Genomic DNA, 20,225 nt, shown 5'->3' with positions numbered 1-20,225 from the left:
AAGCCATCCCACGCTTTGCTTCCAAGACCATGGAGGAAGTACTGATGTTGTTTCACCTGAAATTCTTGCTATTCATAGTGTGGTCCAGAACTTAGTAGAAATGCAGACCTTTCCCCAGGTTTTCTGAATCAGAATCTTCATCTTAATAAAACCTCCAGATGATTCATATGTACATTAAAGCCTGAGAAGTACTAATACATGAACAGGTCCCAAGGTGGTTTGCACTGGACCACCAACCTACAGGTTAGGAGTTCAAAACCACCCAACAGTGCCTCAGAAGAAAGTTCTGGCAATTTGCTTCCATAAAGATTACAGCCAAGAAAACCGTATGAACAGTTCTACTCTGTCACACGTGGAATTGCCATGAATCAGAATTGACTCCATGGCAGCTGGGGTTTTTTTAAATATGAGAATAGGAGTTTCTGGGTAAGCACAGTTAAGGACTCAGCTACTAACAAAAAGGTTGGCTGTTCAAACCCACCCATAGGCATCCAGAAGAACAGGCCTGGTGATCTGCTTCCAAAAGGTCACAGCCATGAAAACCCTACAGAGCACAGGTTTACTCTGCATATATGGGGTTGCCATGAGTTCGAATCGAGTTGATGCCAGCTGGTTTGGCTTTTTTTTTTTTTTTTAATATGTGAATAAAAGTTAAAAAAAAAAAAAGGACACCTCCAAATTTTGCTAATAAAATAATTTCCTCTGTACGCTCAATAAGAATTAAAGAAGAATTCACTGAAAGTATGGTGTATCTGAAATAAATTTGGTCTTCTAAAGTCTCAGACAGCCCGCCAAGATTCAACTGATCTCATCTCCTCCCCACGGTAATGTTAATCTCCATGGCAACACAGGGACAGACATCCCATCCCTAATGACCAAACGGAAGCTCAAGAACTACACACACTACAGCTATCAGCAACCCAGGGCCTGTCTTATGGCTCATAAACAACAAATTAAGTTCTCTTTCTCTAGGACCACAGGTGCAGTGCTTTAACCTTAAACAACCCCTATGGAACCATAAGGGGACAATACCACAATCTAGCCAGACAAAGCAGAGACTGAGAATTCAGAAAGCGAGCACACTTTGGTTAATGGCTCTTTTTTGTGCAACCACCACTAGGAGCTGAGGGAACACATACATTTGGCAAACAGATGGAGGGAGGGAAATGGCGTCTCCCTTTGTGAACGCAATACCAGTTGATTCATTAGGCAGAACTGTCAACGCTGAATATAAACATAGCCTCTGGTTACAAAAGTACAATGCAGCTTCCCAAACAACAGCTTAAAAAAAAGTAGATGCAGTTGGCTGTTGTTGGAATTTCTTTCTTTCAAGGGGGAGAAGGAGGTTGTTAAAGCAAAGTCCACAATCAACCTAAAGGCTTGAAGTATTTGAACAGCTGCATGTTACTTAGCTTCTTTGGCTAAAGTGCCTGCAGCCTCTCAGGACAGGCAACCAAAACAGAATAAAAGTAGCATTTTTTCCCCCCAAAATAGCAACAGCTTAGGGTCAGGACACCCTCAAATATGAACGAGGAGTGGGACTTAAGATCATGCAGCTTGATAAACTATAACATAAATTTGTCATTTTGTAAATAAAAATCTTCTTTCTAAAAGGCATGATCCAAGACACAGGAATATGTTCAAGGATAAAATGAAAAATTAAAACTAACACAGCAGCAGTTAACAGTCAGTCCCAAATCACATGAAATAAATAACAGTGAGACCTTGTAACATATCACTAGGGTGCCTAGCCACCCCAGATTTGCCGGTGCAGAGAAAAACTGTGAATGCCTTCTACATGGGCAAAAATTAGTGGGTATTCTAGAAAGCTTACATCATCTTTGAGTTATTTTAAACTTTGTAAATTGAAAAATCTGAGAGTAATGCAAATGATTTTTGTCCACAGAAAATGCAAATTGTTTCCACTGGAATGCAATTGATTACCGTCCTGTGGATATTGACCAGTTTGTCAGTTTGCTTCTTATCTGCCAATTCATTTTATCATCTCTTGCATTCCCCTTGAACCTGTTGTAACTTCTTACTGGTTCTCTTATTAACTAATGAGTCATGGTTATGTTCCTATTTGAAAATTCTCCTGTAACACCTGGACAGTACTGGTATACACCTGCTATCCTGGTATTATTACTAATATTGTCCCTCTACGCTTAAGTGGGGGAAACCTTGGTGGTGTAGTGGTTAAGTGCAACAGGTGCTAACCAAAAGGTTGGCAGTTCAAATCCACCAGGTGCTCTTTGAAAACTCTGTGGGGCAGTTCTACTCTGTCCTCTAGGGTCACTATGAGTTGGAATCCACCCAACAACAGGTTAACGAGATGCTTAAGTGCTCCAGTTGAGATGATACATGGTCCCTGCATTTTATGTTCTTTAATGAAATATTAAACCAGTAAGATTAATAAATAGTATATCTCTCAAAAATACCAATGATCATGAAGATGGTACAGGACTGGGCAACTTTTTTTTTTTGTTGTTATACTTAAGGCGGCCACGTGTTGGAGCCTACTTAAGACAAGTAAAAACAACATGTGCTTCTACCTATTGTTATTCATAAAGTGTACTTTGATAAGCCACAGAGAGTAAAATGTGAATGTAAAATGGTACATGAAACATTAAATGAAACAATGTGTCACAATGCTAATGAGAGAGAATGAAAAAACAACAAAGTATATTAAGATTGCTAGATTGAAAAGATACTGATTTCTGAGCAAAGGACCACTTTGGGGAAGATAACTTTTTCACTCATTTGTCTTCACAAATAGTCTCATTATTTCCATGAAACCTTACAAAATGATCAGAAGGCATTCTGGCTGTCCAAAGACTGGCCTTAGCCAAATATATTTACTCTTGACTTATCTACTCAATTTCATCCTTGAAACTGGATTTTGAGAGTTTTACTACTTTTATTCCATTCTAATTGTATTTATAAAGGCATAGAAGAGATAAATAAATAAATAAATAAATAATACAGATGAGTGAATTAACAAAAATACAAACATGGGGGAAAAGTATGTATATTTGCTCTGGGGTAAGACATTCACAGAAAGAGAAATATTTCTTCTTTGCTGTGCAAAGTTAAAGATAACACACTAAGTCAGGATTACAGTAATCGCCTAATATTTGAGTGCTTAATTTGTACTAGGCACCCTTCTAAACTCTAAGTATAAACTCAATTGGCATAGCAACTCTAAGAGATGAGTGCTAATATTCTCCCCATTTTACAGAGGAAGGAAACTGGGGCACGGATGCTTAGATAAGCTGCCTAAGGACTCTGTAGTTAGCAAGCAGTGGAAATGGGATATGCACCCAGGTGGCCTGATTTTAAGCTCTTAATAAGGAATTACCCTTGCATAATCAGGGATTTAAACTGTTCCTTGATTAATCTGTCTAACTTTGAGTCCATGTTGCAACATTACAATCACTACAAACAACGTCATCTTCCCTGCTCCTCTCTCTTTCTCTGTTGTATTCATCTGGCAAACCCCAAGCCTGGATCAGTTCAACTATATGCCTTCTCTGGACCTGAGCACCTGTGAATGAGTGCAGCTGGAGAAAAACCACTCAACAGACAGGCTGATTTTACTTCAAACATTTGATTTCAAGCCACAAATGTCCAACTGCCAGCAACTGTACGACACTGCCTACCATGTTTTCCCACTCTCTAAGACAATTCCCTACCATTTTCCCTTTCCTCAAACCTAGCTAAGTCCCCTCCCTGCCTTTGTATCATTTGATTTTATCTCACACTTCACTGACAAACTAAAAACCACCATATTATAACGCCCTCATCTTCCCACCACCATCCATCTCCCAGATCTTCTTCCTCTCTCCTCTTTTAACTGAGGAATTGTTCCCCCTGCTATCAAAGGCCAATCATTCCCAAAGACTTCTAAAAAACTCTTATCCTGAATTATTTACTTTTCTCTCAATATAAATGTTTAAGGACCTGCCATCATTGAACACTCACTCACTCACCCACCTACCCAACCCATCTTGAATCTACATTTCCCACCAGCTATTAAGTCAGGGGTAGAACCATAGAGCCATTTTTCTGAGCCTCAAGACAGCCCCTCACCCAGCCCATTTCCTAGAGTTCTTTCTTTTCCTCCTTAAAAAATCAAACAGAAATGGCCACCGACTAGCAAGAATCTGCCCTCCATCCTGGCATTCCAGATGACCTTTAGCTCATTAACTGCTTCACGCATGGTAAATTTTCCACCCCTGGGTGGAGAGCTGACATGCTAATGAACAAAAATGACTAAATTCCTCCTGCACTGGGAATCGAACCAGTGTTTTAGAAAATGCTTACTCATTCTAAAATGCCTGTGCGCCACTTTGTGTTCTGAAACTGATCCTGCCTATATATAAACCAGCCTCAACAAGCTGCCTGCGAGACAGTCTTGGATGGCACAGAGCCCGACTGTCTCCTTGCTTGGCCAACCAATAAAGTTGCTTTTAGTTCTCTCCAACTCGATCTCTTGTCTTTTTGGTCCTGGACGGAGTTGTACCAAGCAGAACCAGCAACACTATCACCCTTTTGCTTTCCTTCACAGACAAAATTCTAAAATAAGTAATGTACTGTATTCACGTCTTTGTGTCCCATTCACTACTCATGTCAGTTTGGCTTCCGACTTCAGTCTTCCTCCACCAAAGCTGCTCCTCTCAAGAACATCAATGAACTCTATGTTGCCAGATGGAATGACCACTTTGCTGTCTCCACGTCACTAGGCCGGTCTCTTCTCAGTAATTTTGGCAGAAGACTGCTCCTCTTGAAATATTCTCCTGTCATGGATTCCTCACAAATACAACCTTAGTTTCCCTCCTACCCCCTCTCCAGGCTTTTTATCTCCAGCCCAAACCTCTCCCCTGCACTGCAAACTCATATGTCTAACTACGCTCACACATCTCCACATGAATGTCATAAAGAACTCGAAATTATGTTTAAAACTAAACTCTGGATTCTCCCCCACCCCAAACCTATTCCTCTCCTAGTTCTTCCTATCTTGTAAAGGGAAGGGTTGAACAGCTTAAGCTAGAAAGCTGGGAGACAGGTTTAACTCTTCTTCACAGCTCTCATACCATCTACTTTCCCTCCATCTTCAGATTGATTGAAACTAAAATCTTGAGTCTACACAATTCCAACAGTTTTCTCTTTTCCACCGTTACTTATTACACCCATTCTCTATACAACACCTGGAGTGACCCTTTTAAAACCGTCCCCTTCCTCCTTAAAACCCTTCATAGGCTGCATAGCACCTGGAAATAAAACTAAACTGTCTTTTTGGTCTTAAAGGTCCTGGCTGTCTGACCTCACTTCATGCCACTCCCTTCTTGCCCATGATATCACCTTTCTCTCAGCTTTCAAAGTCACTCCTCCTCAAAGACCTCAGGACCTCAGCATGTGCTGTTAACCTCAGCATGTGCTGTTAACTGCCCTGGTAATCTTTATTCCTCAGATCTCACTTTAAATGTTACTTCCTAAGAGACACCATCTTCGATGACCCTGTTTAAGTTTTTTTCTATTATTCTCTATCATTTTATACTACTCATTTCCTTCAAAGCACTTTAATTCAATTCAACAAATATTTACTGAGCTCTTACTATGTGCCAGGACTATCTTAGGTTTCGAGATGCATCAGCACTCATTCTAGTGGAGGGTGGGGAGGAAATAAATAAGAGACAATACATTTCATAAGTTATATATTATTAGAAGGTGAGATGTGCCATGGAAAAAATAAAAGCCTCCAGAAAATGAAGCTGACACAGACAAAATTCAGGCTCTGCTAACACCTACTTTACATATGCTAAGAAAGTTATAAGTTATACATAGGAATCAACCACGAGCTCCCAACTAATCAATTTTACATTCAGGTGACTAAAGTATAGACAGTGAAAAATAAAAAAAAAACATTGGTGATCCAGTGTGATATCTTCTTAATTCCTGAACTAGCCAATGTCCTTCTAAGATAATGCCAACTCCACACAAATTATCCCAATCAGGGCACTGGTGAATATGCTAGAAGGTGTCCCAATTTCTGACTGTTGCAGGGCAGGCTGTCTGGAGTTTGGTTTTCTAGTTAGCCAAGGTATGCTCATTTGTCCGAAGCCATCTCCAAGCCCGGGAGAGGTTTAGTAGTCCCAAGGTGCTTGAATTCTTTCATAAAGCAATTTTGTTTTACCTTCTCATCAGCAGAGTTGGCTCGGTAAGTTTTAAATATTTATTTTCAATAAAGATGAGCCTTTTGAAGAGAACTGTATCTTGCATTGTTAGTTATACCTCTGTTGTGGATTTCTATTTTTTGACTTTTTTATAACCATTAAAGATAAAATATTTTATATTAATTTCTTTTATCTCCCCCCCTTTTTTTTTTTTTGTTGGTTATACCTCTCTTAGCTTTGAATTTCCTATTAGGCCAGAGAGTTGGATATCCCATTGCTGCCACTACTCTCTGCCTTTATTTAGGGAAGGAAGTTTCACCTACACCTCCTAAGCTGGGTCCACAATGCCTCTAAAGGAATAAGTATTAATTCTCTCCTCTAGATTTGTACGTATGGTTTTGCTGAGACAAATATCTGCAGTACACGCAGATGAACTGTATAGCTGCTATAAAGAAAAGCAACTACTTACTCCCCAACATGTCATTTACAACTATATAAACTTCATTTTTTTCTCAGCAATTGATGGATTAGGGCAGGCTAGAGGGTGTGTGGCCTTGCGAGGCAAGGAGGGGGTCTAAAAGATACTGCAGGATTACCAATGGACATACAAACATAAAAGAAAAACGTAAAAGGAGATGCAATAAGATGAGGTGCATCTTGATTTAGTCCTACTCAAAAGGGAGAGTTAAAACAAAGGAGAAATGCAAAGTAATGGTATTAATAAATAAGCTTATTCTGGTTAATACATTGTCATATTGAGGAACGTGAGGTTTAGGTAATGTGCTATGCATGGAATCATTAATCAGAGATAATTTGAATGTCCATGCTAAAGCTGTGTGTGTGAGCTTGAACACTGCCCTTGCAACTTTATAAATAATTACCATTTGCACTTCAGATTCCATTGGAAAAATGGAGCTACAGAACTGTTACGATGTGACACGGAAGCCCCATCACTCATAAAGACCTTATAGGACAGAGTGGAACTGTCCCATAGGGCTTCCAAGCCTATAATCTCAATGAGAACAGACTGCCACATCTTTCTCCCGTGGAGCTGCTGGTAGGTTCAAACCACCAACCTTTTAGTTAACAGCCAAGCACTTAACCACAGTGCCAGCAGTGCTCCTTGCTGGTACATACCCCAAAAAACAAGTGAATTCTGACTGATAGGGACCCTACCAGACACAGGGCAAAAAAATTACTTGCACCAAGCTTAAGATGTACTCAAAAGTCAACCACTCATGGTTTGGCAAAAAACATTGTTGGGGAAGAAAGGGAACCACACTTCCTAAACTATACCTTACCAAGTTACATCAGATAGTACAGCCTACCAGCAGGCTAGAAAAGTGGAGAGCCATCTATGTGAAAAGTTCCATGGGACCTGGTGCATGATTTGCTCAGGGTCTTATCACTAATAGAAATCCATACACTGACAGAGATCTCCTGACCATGTGAGTGGGGAAAAGTAATGGAGGGCCATACAGTTTATTCCTCCATCTCTCCCAACTCCTGTCAAGGTTCAACTGTCAGGACTGTGGAGAGTAACACCCTCCTATCTATAGAAATGCACCTTTGTCCATTACTAGACAAGAGTGCTAAATTTTCTTGGATATATTATAGTTATGTTAGTCCATAGAAATTAGCCTACAGCAGAAACAGTATGGAGTTCTGGAAAAAGCAAGGGATACCAGACAAGAAACAAAAATCAAAACATATGTGCTTTGTCCTTGGACAGCTCTGTGCTTAGTTGCTGGTACATACAAAATGCAAACCTGTTGCCATCGAGTTGATTCTGATTCATAGCAACCCTATAGTACAGAGTAGAACTGCCCCATAGGGTTTCCAAGGCTGTCATCTTTACGGGAACAGACTGCCATATCTTTCTCCCAAGGACCTGCTGGTGGGTTCAAAGCACCAAGCTTTCAGTTAACAGCCAAGCACTTAACCACTGCACCAGCAGGGCTCCTTGCAGGTACATACCCCTGCAAAAAACCAAGTCAACTGCTGTTGAGTCAATTCTGACTTATAGGGGCCCTATTAGACATAATAAAACTGTCCCAATAGGGTTTCCAAGGAGCACTTGGTGAATTCTAACTGCAGACCTTTTGGTTAGTAGTCAAGCGCTTTAACCACTGTGCCACCAGGGCTCCTGCTGGTACCTAAAAAAAACAAAAGACCCATTGCTGTTCAGTCAATTCTGACTCACAGCAACCCTATGAGACAGAGTAGAACTGTCCCATAGGGTTTCCAAGGAGCGCCTGCTGGATTCGAACAACTGACCCTTTGGTTAGCTGCCATAGCTCTTAACCACTATACCACCATGGTTCTCTGCTGGTACAGAGTGGGTGTGTAATAAATGGCACTCAGATTGTAGTAAAAAAGGGAGGATATTTGCTCATATTTTCTTCACCTAGTCTGCTTCTTCCTAGTATGCCAGCTAAACTAGCTTTTGTTCTACCAGTCTACACCATAAACATGCATAGTCTGAGCAAGGATGTAACCCTGCCAGATCCTTCCTAAATTACAAAACTGTGAAATTCTGACTTAGATATTTAAGAAACTCCTAACCAAGACACACAAAAATCCCTTCAATAGTAGAGCTAAAAATCAAAGATGGATTTAAAATATCCAAATCAAGTATATAACCACTGCATAAAAAAAAATCATGCGACAAGGTTGAAATTTTTATTAATTTAATCTTTTAACAATCTGCCTCACTGGATCTAGTTACATGTTTGCATTTAAAAAAATCAAATGATACAGGACTTTAGGTCAATTCCGTAAATTAAAATTAACTTTAATTAATTTGCATAGATTATGTGTATGTAGCACATATACTACTTTTACTGTTGTAAAAAATTACCACAAATTTAGTGCCTTAGAGCAACACAATTTTTTTTTTCTCTTACAGTTCTTAAGGTTAATAGTCTTCCTAGGCTAAAATGAAGATGAAAGCAACATAACGTTCCTTTCTAGAAAAGCAAAGAAACCAAACCCGATGCTATCAAGTCAATTCTGACTCATAGCAACTCTATAGGACAGAGTAGAACTGTCCCATAGGGTTTTCAAGGAGTAACTGGTGGATTCGAACTGCTGACCTTTTGGTTAGCAGCCAAGCTCTTAACCACTGTGCCACCAAGGCTTCTCCCTTCTGGAGGCTATAGGAGATAATCCATTCCCTTGTCCCTTCCAGCTTCTATAGCTGCCTGCATTCCTTGGTTTGTGGCCCTTTTCCTCCATCTTCAAAGCCAGTTGGCAGCACCTTCAAATCTCTCTCTGACCCAGACTCCTCTTCAGCCTCCCCCTTCCACTTTTAAGGATGCTTATAATTACACTGAGCCCACTCGGACAATCCAGGATAATCTCCCTAATTTAAGGTCAACTGATTAATAAACTTAATTCTATCTGCAACCTTAATTCCCTCTTGCCAGGTAACAAAATATAATCACAAGTTTGGGAATGAGGATGTGGACATTTTTGGTAGGTCATTATTCTGCCTACCACAGTACACCAGATATATACCTAAACCTAAAATATTCAATTCCAAGCAATATTCATTTACTCAGCAAATTAAAAGTTTCCTAATAATATTGTTACTGTTGCTGTTGTGTGCCACAGAGTCAATTCAGACTCACGGTGACCCTGTATGACAGAAGAGAGCTGCCCCATAGGGCCTCCTATGCTGTAATCTGTAAGGAGGCAGATCCTCAGGCCTTTTCTCCCTGGGTATGAGCCACTTGGTGGGTGAATCGCCAGTCAACCTTTTGATTGGCAGCCAAGTGCCTAATCATTGGACCACCAGGGCTCCTTCTAATATTACTATTATTATATTTTGGAACAAAAATGTAAAAAAAGTTTTAATGTTTTAAATTTGGATCAGTTTCACATCTTCTCTTAATAAAGGCATGTCATTTTGCCCTGTCCCTGACTTCTTTCCATTCTTGCTCACGTAAATTTGACAACTTTAAATTGCTTTGCTGATTTGTCCTTATGTTTATCACAGCACAGTACAGGGTAGACTGTACACTGATTGAAGTTTTAAATCCCTTAAGTGAATGTAACACATATTGCTCATTATATTTGTTACGTTACAGCAAATTTTTTTTATTCTTTTGCCCTGAGGATACGACTCAGACGACAATAAAAACTTGATAAGGAAATACTATTTTATAAACATTAACTTCACATACACATTTTTCAGGAAGAGAGGTATTAGACGAGTAGATTCTTAGTATCGGCATGGAATCTGGAGAGTTGTCCCCCAACTCATGGTGACTATGCACAATGGACCCAAACACTGCTACTGTTTGGTTAACAGTACCAGTTGTATATCTGATCATTGTGATCCACAGGGTTTTCATTGACTGATTTTCTGTAGTAGATAACCATGCCTTCCTTCCTAGTCGGTCTTAGTCTGGAAGCTTTGCTGAAACCTGTTCAGCATCATAGCAACACCTGTCACCGACAGATGGGTGGTAGCTGTGCATAAGGCATAATAACCAGGTCTTCTGTATAGAAAACCACTGAAGCACCTATTGCGTCTGCTTTAGGAATGATATAAAGGCCCAGAGACCTTCACCTGATGTGCTTGAGGTCACACGGCTAATCCATACAGAGCTGTCTCCTGATAATAAGTGAGCTGCCTTCTCACAATTATGACAATGCTCACGTTACACATAAAAGTCACCTGTGGCTCTCAACACTTTATCACTTTGTAAATCAACAGCTTAACTGACTTGAACTTCAAGGGGCTGCAGAAGTTATATTTTATCATTCTGTTCTATGACAATACATAAACTAAGCCCAGGATCCAAACCTACTCAGACCCTGTCTAAATTTTACAAAATTTATAAAATGTCACATAATAAAGAGAAACATAGTATGTAAAAAGGAGAAATTATCTAAAATTGACAGCAAAAATGAAGAATGAGGAGCCTAAACTAATGTTATAGACAATTTCCATAAATCAAAGAAAAAAAACAGCTTCTTCATGATAAAAATGTTTATTAAATACAGTGTTTACTTTTGATGGATTAAAATGAGAAGAATAAATGCAATTTTTAAGTGAACTTTCTGGGAGAAAGTCAAATGTTTTAGAATCAGTATAGTTTGAGAAAAATCAAGAGTATTTAGAAATTACATCACTCTCCCCAAATATTTTAATCTCCGCTTCAAAAATACCAGCTGAACACACCTATACGTCTAACATAATAAATTACAAGTATCACTCTGATTTTTAAGCTAACTTCTTTCAAATATTAAATACGCCCATATATAGTTTCCTAAGGATAGTATGACTTACTTCAATTTTTTAAGTTATGGGGGAGGAAGACTTTTTAAGTTATCAATATAACTTTATTTTCATGGCATTATAAAGGATAATTAAAATCAACTTACTTGATGTAATAGGGCACTTTATTATGTGAAATGGATCTTTGCCACGGCAGCTGGACTGAAGCTGAGGAAACAAAGTTAGGTTATTGGAAACACTTGTAACCAAAAAGCCTTCTACCTTAATGCAAAACAACTGAATGAGTTTTCTAGTAAATTCAGTGAGAACTGCTCTGGTTTTCTAGCTGGATTCCTATAATGACATCAGCTAGGCCAAATAAAGAATGGCTTTAAAGATTCATTTGAAGACAGGAAAGAAACAACACACATTCAATTTCTAATGTCAAGTCTAACTAACTAAACATGTTGATAAAAAATTTTTAAAAATTGGGTTTTATTTTTTAAAACCATCACAATTTAAAACTTAAAATCCAGTCCCATCGGGAAACTGTACTCCGTGTATTTTTTGATAAGCTAAAACCAAAATTAACTTTGCATAGTATATCCAGATAAAAACCTAGAATTCTCAAGATTGAAGTTTCCAGGGATCAATATAGGCATTCTTTAGTTTTTATTCACATGAATAGCTATTTAGTAGACATGATATTTAAACAAACTTAATTACATGAAATAAAAAAAGGATAATAAAAATTAAAGTAAGCAAAGGGTTGTAAAGAACTGAGGCATTTAATTATCTAGACAAGAGGGATCTAAATACTTATTTTCATCTGAAATGTACAGAAGGTAGAGTTCCTAATTTTAAACTAGATTATTACCATGATTCAAATTTTGTTCTCAGTATTTACTGAAGTACTTAACTATTTTTTATCATTTCAGCTATTCCTTATTTTATAAAAATATATTATTCCTACATTAAACTAATGATTTTCAGCCTTATTTAAGAAGAGCATTACATATGAACCTAGAGCTACTAAAGAATTTTACTAAATATAGTAATAAACAAGCAAATTCAAATAAAGCTTTGCAAATATCTTTATACCTTCAAATAACCAGTTCTCACCACTGATTTTTCTGAATTTCATGCCATCATATTAATATCTTATGAAAATACAGATCCTCAATTTTGCAAAACATTTTCATGTATATCTTTTGATAAGGAAGCCAGCAAAAGTCATGTTAAAGTTCCATTTGATAGATGAGAGACTCAATACACAGAGGTAAAATAGCCTCCCAAAGACCAATTCCCAGTCAAGAAATGGCTGAGCTGGGATGTGATCTCAGGATTTCTGACCACTAGTTCAGCAATTTTTCTACCCAACAAAAAAGGCGAGCATTCCTTTCTTCAGCTATATCCATGTAGAATATAAAAAGGGGATGGAAATGAGAAACTAGGTATATTAAATTCCTCATTAGAGCCAACCTAGTTTCATGGTTGGCACCTGGCTGGTAGGTCAGTGTTTACTTTGTGCCGAATTAAACAGGCTCCTTTTACAACCAGGGCTAAAGTCCAAGCAGTAAGACCTCCACAGATTCCAAGCACCAAGAGATCACAATTATTAAATTTATTAATTGGGATTTTGTTTACACATCTCTGTTCATTTAATAATGGTTTTGATTTGAATAACTTTGACCTCTTTAGACTGCCAGTGCTAGACAATAAAAAGCACTGTGCTTGAGTTTCACAGCGTGTATGAATTGTACAATATTTCATTTCCTAAAGAATATGAGTTTGATTTCTACTAGCAGAGAGAAGTATAGTGCCTCCTCAATACTAACAGATTACTGATCCTTATAACAGAGCTGTAAATAGGATCTCAATGATTTTTTTTAATTCCTCTTTAATTTGGTCTTAGTAGAAAAAAAAATTTTTTTTTTTTTTTTTAGATAGCTTCATAGTCTATAAAATTTGTAGGAAATCGAGAGTAATTAATATACTGGTAACCAATTTACTTTGTCATTACTGATGGCATCCAAAGTTTAAAAATGATCTGACACCTGGGTTGACAGTATATTCCAGGAAAGACTACGTATCACCAATGATAAGCTATCTAAGGGCTCAGGTTTATGAAACTCTGTGTGTGTGCACATGTGCAAGGGTGCTTTCACGCATACGTGTGTGCGTGAGTGTGTGAGAGAGAGAGAGAGAGAGAGAAAGGGAGATGGAGGGAAGGGTGGGTATAGGGCAGGAAACGACTAATTGGGATCCTTGAAATTGTGAAGGTCAGAAAGCCTCAACTTCAATTGAGGTAAAGCAGATTATTGACAGTGATGAAAAGATTAAGAGAAAATATAAATGTAAGCAATTTAATTGAAAGACAAGGTATGACTTCAGTTTCCTCTATGGTTATAGACGCAAAGACATTACCATAATTGGGAAATGAGCTTTGCCCTAAGTTTTAAGCCTTACTTAAACTGACTTACATTAAACAAGCTGCTTTCTTACCTATGTCTGCCAGAGCAGGAAATGAATGCAATCAACATTTACTAAAACCATTTGTGCCAAGAATTGTGCTAGGTGCCTTGTATAACTTGGCAGGTTTTTTCATTTAATTCTCAAGGCAATCATAGGAAGTAGGCATTATTATGGGCTTTTAAGATGAAACTAACTTTCAGAGATCCACAGGTCTGTTAAGCAGCAGAATTTATATTTAAACTGAATCTGGGTAATGTAGACCCCACATTCTTAAGTATCTTCAGCAATGAACAATGAAGTCAGACTTGAAATTACTGATTCAAGATCTCACGAAAAGTCCACAGAATTTAAAAATTCCAGTTGGAGAATAACGCATAAAAATCCACATATGTGGTTCAGCTAAACGTGCATGACTTGACATGAAGGAAAACTACATCTGGCTGCAGTCAACCTAATGAACCCATATCTTCTCAGTTAAAGATCTGTGGGGGGTGACTAGCTTTTACTTTTAAAACTACAGGTGCATTTAAAAGTGCAGGTGCACTTTTCAAGGAGAACAGTAAATTTTAAAACTTAAAATATAAAAATGGTATTTTATTGTGAAGAAATTCGTAAGCTCTACACATGACACAGCAAGGACAATATCATACTATTAGCCATCATAATGGAAAGGCTCAGTGGAAAACCATAACTGAAGATGAATTCATTTTTGCTCTACATTGAAGACTTACCATTTGTGATCTATCACAAGACAAAAAAAAATAACCAATAAACAAGATTTTCGTTAATGTTAATGCCCCGTTTATACATTACACTTAATAGAAATGGAAACCCTGGTGGTGTAGTGGTTAAGTACTACGGCTGCTAACCAAAGGGTCAGCAGTTCGAATCCACCAGGCGCTCCTTGGAAACTCTGTGGGGCAGTTCTACTCTGTCCTGTAGGGTCGCTATGAGTCGGAATCGACTTGATGGCACTGGGTTTGCTTTTTTTGGTTTATTTAATAGAAATAAACATGTTGATAGGGAAGAATATGGCCTTTTGGATGAAACTGAGAGAATATGCTAATTTGTTCAGTTAATGAGATCATGTCAAGTTTACTGGCACTTACTAGAGAGAAAATGCTGAGAGGATGGTCCAAAATCTCGATGGGCTTCCTGAAGCTGTTTAAGGCGATCGTCCACAGACACCTGAATACACATATACGCACAAGACAGAAGGAATAAACTGATTTCAAAACAATGACTTTAATAATATCCTTGACTGAAGTATTACAGTAAGTGACACTATTGCTCTAGATATGATTGTACAGACTTCATTCCTATCTGTGATATCAAAGTAATGGAATGAAAATAGATTCCTTCTAGCATCCAGTAACAGCAAATAATACCAGGTACTCTTTTAAACAATTTATAGGAATTAACTATTTTAATTGACACAAAAACCCTATAAGTATCATTACTACCACCATTATAGAGGAAGAAAATGAGACATAAAGATGTGTCTAAAGCCGTGCAGATAGGAAATGGCGGTACTAGTATTCATACTCAGGTTACCTAGTACCCCCCACCAAGGATTCAGAAGAGGCCTGGGAATGAGGGATATCATTGCTGATGTCAGATGGATCTTGGTTGAAAGCAGACAATACCAGAAAGATGTTTACCTGTGTTTTACTGACTATGCAAAGGCATCTGACTGTGTGGGTCATAACAAACTATGGAAAACACTGCAAAGAATGGGAATTCCAGAACACTTAATCGTGCTCATGAGGAACCTGTACATAGACCAAGAGGCAGTTATTCGGGGATACTGAGTGGTTTAAAGTCAGGAAAGGTGTGCGTCAGGGTTGTATCATTTCACCATACTTATTCAATCTGTACGCTGAGCAAATAACCTGAGAAGCTGGATTATATAAAGAAGACCGCGGCATGAGGATTGGTGGAAGACTCCTTAACAACCTGCGATATGCAGATGACACAACCTTGCTTGCTGAAAGCAAAGAGGACTTCACTTACTGATGAAGATCAAAGACCACAGCCTTCAGTATGGATTACGCTGCAACATAATGAAAACAAAAATTCTCACAACTGGGCCAATAAGCCATATTATGATAATGGAGAAAAGACTGGCGTTGTCAAGGATTTCATTTTACTTGGATCCACAATCAACACCCATGAAGTAGCAGTCAAGAAATCAAATGACGTATTGCATTGGGCAAATGTGCTGCAAAAGAACTTTTAAAGTGTTAAAAAGCAAAGATGTCACTTTAAGGACTAAAGTGTGCCTGACCCAAGCCATGGTATTTTCAATCGCCTCATATGCATGCAAAAGCTGGACGATAAATAAGGAAGACCAAAAAAGAATTGATGCCTTTGAATTATAGTGTTGGCAAAGCATATTGAATATACCACAGACTGCCAGAAGAATAAACAAATCTGTCTTGGAAGAAGTACAGCAGGGTGCTCCTTAGAAGCAAGAATGGAGAGATTTGTCACGTATATTTTAGACATGCGTCAGGAAGAACCTTTCCCTGGAGAAGGACATCATGCTTGGTAAAGTAGAGGGTCAGTGAAAAAGAGGAAGACACTCAATGAGACAGAGTGACACAGCGGCTGCGACAATGGGCTCAAACATAGCAACTATTGTGAGGATGGCGCAGGAGTTGGCAGTGTTTTGTTCTGTTGTACACGGGGTTGCTATAAGTCAGAACCAACTTGATGGCACCACCAACAACACCTGGTTCCAGAATTTATGTCCTGAGTCTACTCTACACAGCTTGTAAAGTCAAGGTGTGGCCACGGCATCAGTCACTACTCACTTTTTTAAGAAAATGTGGTAAAAAGTGCTACAGTTAGCAAAAGGAAAATAAGTCTAAAATACTTCAAAAGAAAAACTGATTAGATAGGTAGATGATAGATAGATAATAGGAAGGTGGACAGATAACAGGTAGGTAGATGATTGATAAATGATACCTAGATAGATGGATGATAGGTACATATGTAGGTAGGTAAAGGGAGAGAGACATGATAACCAGGTAGATAGGTAGATAAGCAGGCAGGTAGGCAAATAGATTGGGCAAATAGATTAGCTAGATTAGGTAAATGGACAGATAGATGTTGTTGTTGCTGTTGTTGTTAGGTGCCATCTAGTTGGTTCCAACTCATGATGACCTTATGTACAATAGAACGAAACACTGCCTGGTCCTGTGCCATCTTCACAATTGTTGTTGTGCTTGAGCCCATTGTTACAGCCACTGTGTCAATCCATCTCATTGAGGGTCTTCCTCTTTTTTCACTGACCCTCTACTTTACCAAGCATGATGTCCTTCTCCAGTGACTGATCCCTCCTGATAACATGTCCAAAGTATGTGAGATGTAGTCTCACCATCCTTGCTTCTAAGAAGCACTCTGGCTGTACTTCTTCCAAGACAGATTTGTTCATTCAGTTCTCGCAGTCCATGGTATATTCAATATTCTTCGCCAACACCATAATTCAAAGGCATCAATTATTTTTCAGTCTTCCTTATTCATTGTCCAGCTTTCACAAGCATATGAGGCAATTGAAAACACCATGGCTTGGGTTGGGGCACGTTAGTCTTCAAGGTGACCTCTTTGCTTTTGAACACTTTAACGAGGTCTTTTGTAGCAGATTTGTCCAATGCAATGCGTCATTTGATTTCTTGACTGCTACTTCATGGGTGTTGATTGTGGATCCAAGTAAAACGAAATCCTTCATAAGTAGGCTCTACATCTGTTTATACACACTCTACGGTTAGGCTGCCTACGTTATAAAAATGCAAAGAGCGCTATACTCAAAAACTAATGCAAATCAATAACAACTGCACACAGTTTCCTGACATGTTTCCCACCTCCCCTGGTCGTTGTCTATGTAGTATTAGCTGTTCCACTTAGATTGTCAAACTGATTTTCAGCTGCCTTTAAATGACATGTGTATCTCTAGCTCACTGGGCAGCTGAGTTATTTATATGGCGTTTGCATATACTTTGTTCTCAAGACCATCAAGCCTCCAAATGCCAAACTTTACATTCAGAGGGAGTAAAGAAGATGCTACACCTAACAACATCACCTGCCAGCATAGGTTTTCCCATTTCATTCAACCAGCAACTAACATCTAAGCTCTAGGGATCAGAGATAAGGATGACAGAACACACATTCACTTTGAAGCACATGTGTATGCCCTAAATTCTAATCTTCAGAGATGGTGATAACAGAAGCAGGATGGGAAGAGAATCAAGATGGACTGCAGAAATACCGACATGAAGATAATGAAGTAGGGAAATGGAGCAGGAGAATAAAAAAGAATACAGGTCAAACCCGTCTGTGTTCCACTCACTGGAAAAGTATGTATGAGCTGAGCAGATTCTGCCCTACTAATTCCGGATCCCTAATAGTCCTTTCAAAGAAAGTAGAAGACTCTCAAATGCTACACACTTATTTCTTACCTCTTTAATTTCATTATGAAAATATGAAGCACTGGATGTGCCAATGTTTACATTAATTCAGGAAACCTATTTTTTTTTTATGATAGTACAGTATATTATATCTTTAAAAGAAAATGCTTTTATATATTTCATAAAAATTTCATATTTAGCTTACTAAAATACCACATTTTAGCCCAAAATAGAGAAATTAGTAAGACTTATTTTTTTTCAATCTTATAGGGGAAAAAAAAAAAAAAAGATTATGACGAAGCCTAGGAAGTGGTCTTTGAATGTAGCAAAGCTCCGCAAAGATTGAGCTCTTGATTGGTGGCCTACAAATGCTGATACCTAATAATGTTCCAAAGGGTGGCTCATGGTTTGGCTCTTTTAAATCCAAGACAAGCAAGTAAGGTCATTAAAACAACTGAATTAAAGCAGCTAAGATCTAAGACATCTTTGACAACTAAAGTATAACTGATCCAAGCCATGGTCTTTTCAATTGCCTGCCTCATGTGCATGCAAAAGCTGGACAATCAAAAAGGAAGACAGAAGGAGAACTGATGCATTCAAACTATGGTGTTGGTAAGGAATACTGACTTTATCCTGGAGTTCTAGAAGAACGAACAAATGAGTCTTAGAAGAAATACAACCAGAATGCTCCTTATAAGTGAGAATGGTGACTTTAGTTTGCTTACTTTGGACACATCATCAGGAAAGGTCAATTGCTAGAAAAGGGCATTATGGTAGGTAAAGTAGAGGGTCGGCAAAAAATGGGCAAAATCCTCTGTGAGATGGACTGACACAACAGCCACAATGGACTCAAGCATCCCAATGAACATGAAAATGGCACAGGACAGAGCAACTTTTTGTTCTGTTAGACATAAGGTCGCTGTGATTCTGAGCCAATTCAAAGACAACAAACAACAAGGTCTAACAACTAAAGGTAAACACCACAATGGCATAAATGTGCTATCTGGAAAGAAATGACCAAGCTACCTAAGCAGCAACCAGTTGGAAGAAGGAGAATGGAGATTTTCTTGCTTTTTTTCCGACAGAAAAATATACACGATTAAGGTAAGAAAAATGACTCCTGTATGAGCCATTACATAAAAAGTGTTTCTGTAACTACCATGAGTTTTGATTATTGTGATTAATTTGAATTTTTGTAATTTTCTATAAAGATCATACAACTAATACATCAAAAAATATTACATTAAAATCTACATTAATAAATAAATGTGCCCCTTGAGCTCAAGATCCCAAAAGTTCAATACCTAACGTTGTCACACGCAAAATTTATTAGCAAATACAATCAATAAGTAAAGAGAAAAATGATGGTGTGTGGTAGAATACTGGAAACCCTGGTGGTGTAGTGGTTAAGAGCTACAGCTGCAAACCAAAAGGTCAGCAGTTCAAATCCACCAGCCGCTCCCTGGAAACTCTCTGGGGCAGTTCTACCTCGTCCTATAGAGTCGCTATGAGTCATAAATTGTGCACTATGAGGAGGGGCAAACTGGTACCTGTAAAAGTTTCCATCGCATATTAAGGTCATCCAGCTGGCGAGACATCTTTAGAGATGGGTGCAGGTCAAGTGGAGACAGCTGACTGGACAAATCATTCACTGTCTTAACTTTTAAGTTGATTGGTGCAATTTCTTCTCTAAATGCCTAGAAGAAAAGGACAAAACTTATGTCATCAGAACATAACGAAAGCTAGTATATCCAACTTTCCTTCAAGGGAAATAGCAAAGCCAGTGGAGGGTCCATCTCTATGAGTCGGAATAGACTCGACGGCAGTGGGTTTGGTTTGGTTTTTTGGTACTCAACAACCAAAAGAGTAGCTGCTGTGGAGATGATTTGGACTCATGGCAGCTGCATGTATGTGAGAGTAGAACCATGCTCCAAACGGTTT

General features: G+C 38.4%; 1 protein-coding gene across 11 annotated transcripts in view; it reads right to left on the bottom strand.

Moving 5' to 3' along the window:
- Positions 1–20,225, bottom strand: part of UTRN (utrophin) — a 610,574-nt gene that overhangs the window by 99,205 nt on the left and 491,144 nt on the right. For all 11 annotated transcript variants that reach the window (XM_049902936.1, XM_049902887.1, XM_049902897.1 and 8 more), the window contains 3 exons: positions 19,835–19,981; positions 14,985–15,063; positions 11,568–11,628 (listed from right to left, as the gene is read on the bottom strand). In XM_049902936.1, coding sequence (XP_049758893.1) covers positions 11,568–11,628; positions 14,985–15,063; positions 19,835–19,981 — 287 coding nt within the window. The remainder of the gene's footprint in view (positions 1–11,567; positions 11,629–14,984; positions 15,064–19,834; positions 19,982–20,225) is intronic.

Source organism: Elephas maximus, chromosome 1 (assembly GCF_024166365.1).
Source record: "Elephas maximus indicus isolate mEleMax1 chromosome 1, mEleMax1 primary haplotype, whole genome shotgun sequence".
Lineage (NCBI taxonomy): Eukaryota > Metazoa > Chordata > Mammalia > Proboscidea > Elephantidae > Elephas > Elephas maximus.
The sequence above is the reverse complement of the archived record's forward strand: the minus strand, read 5'-3'. Positions and strand labels throughout refer to the sequence as shown.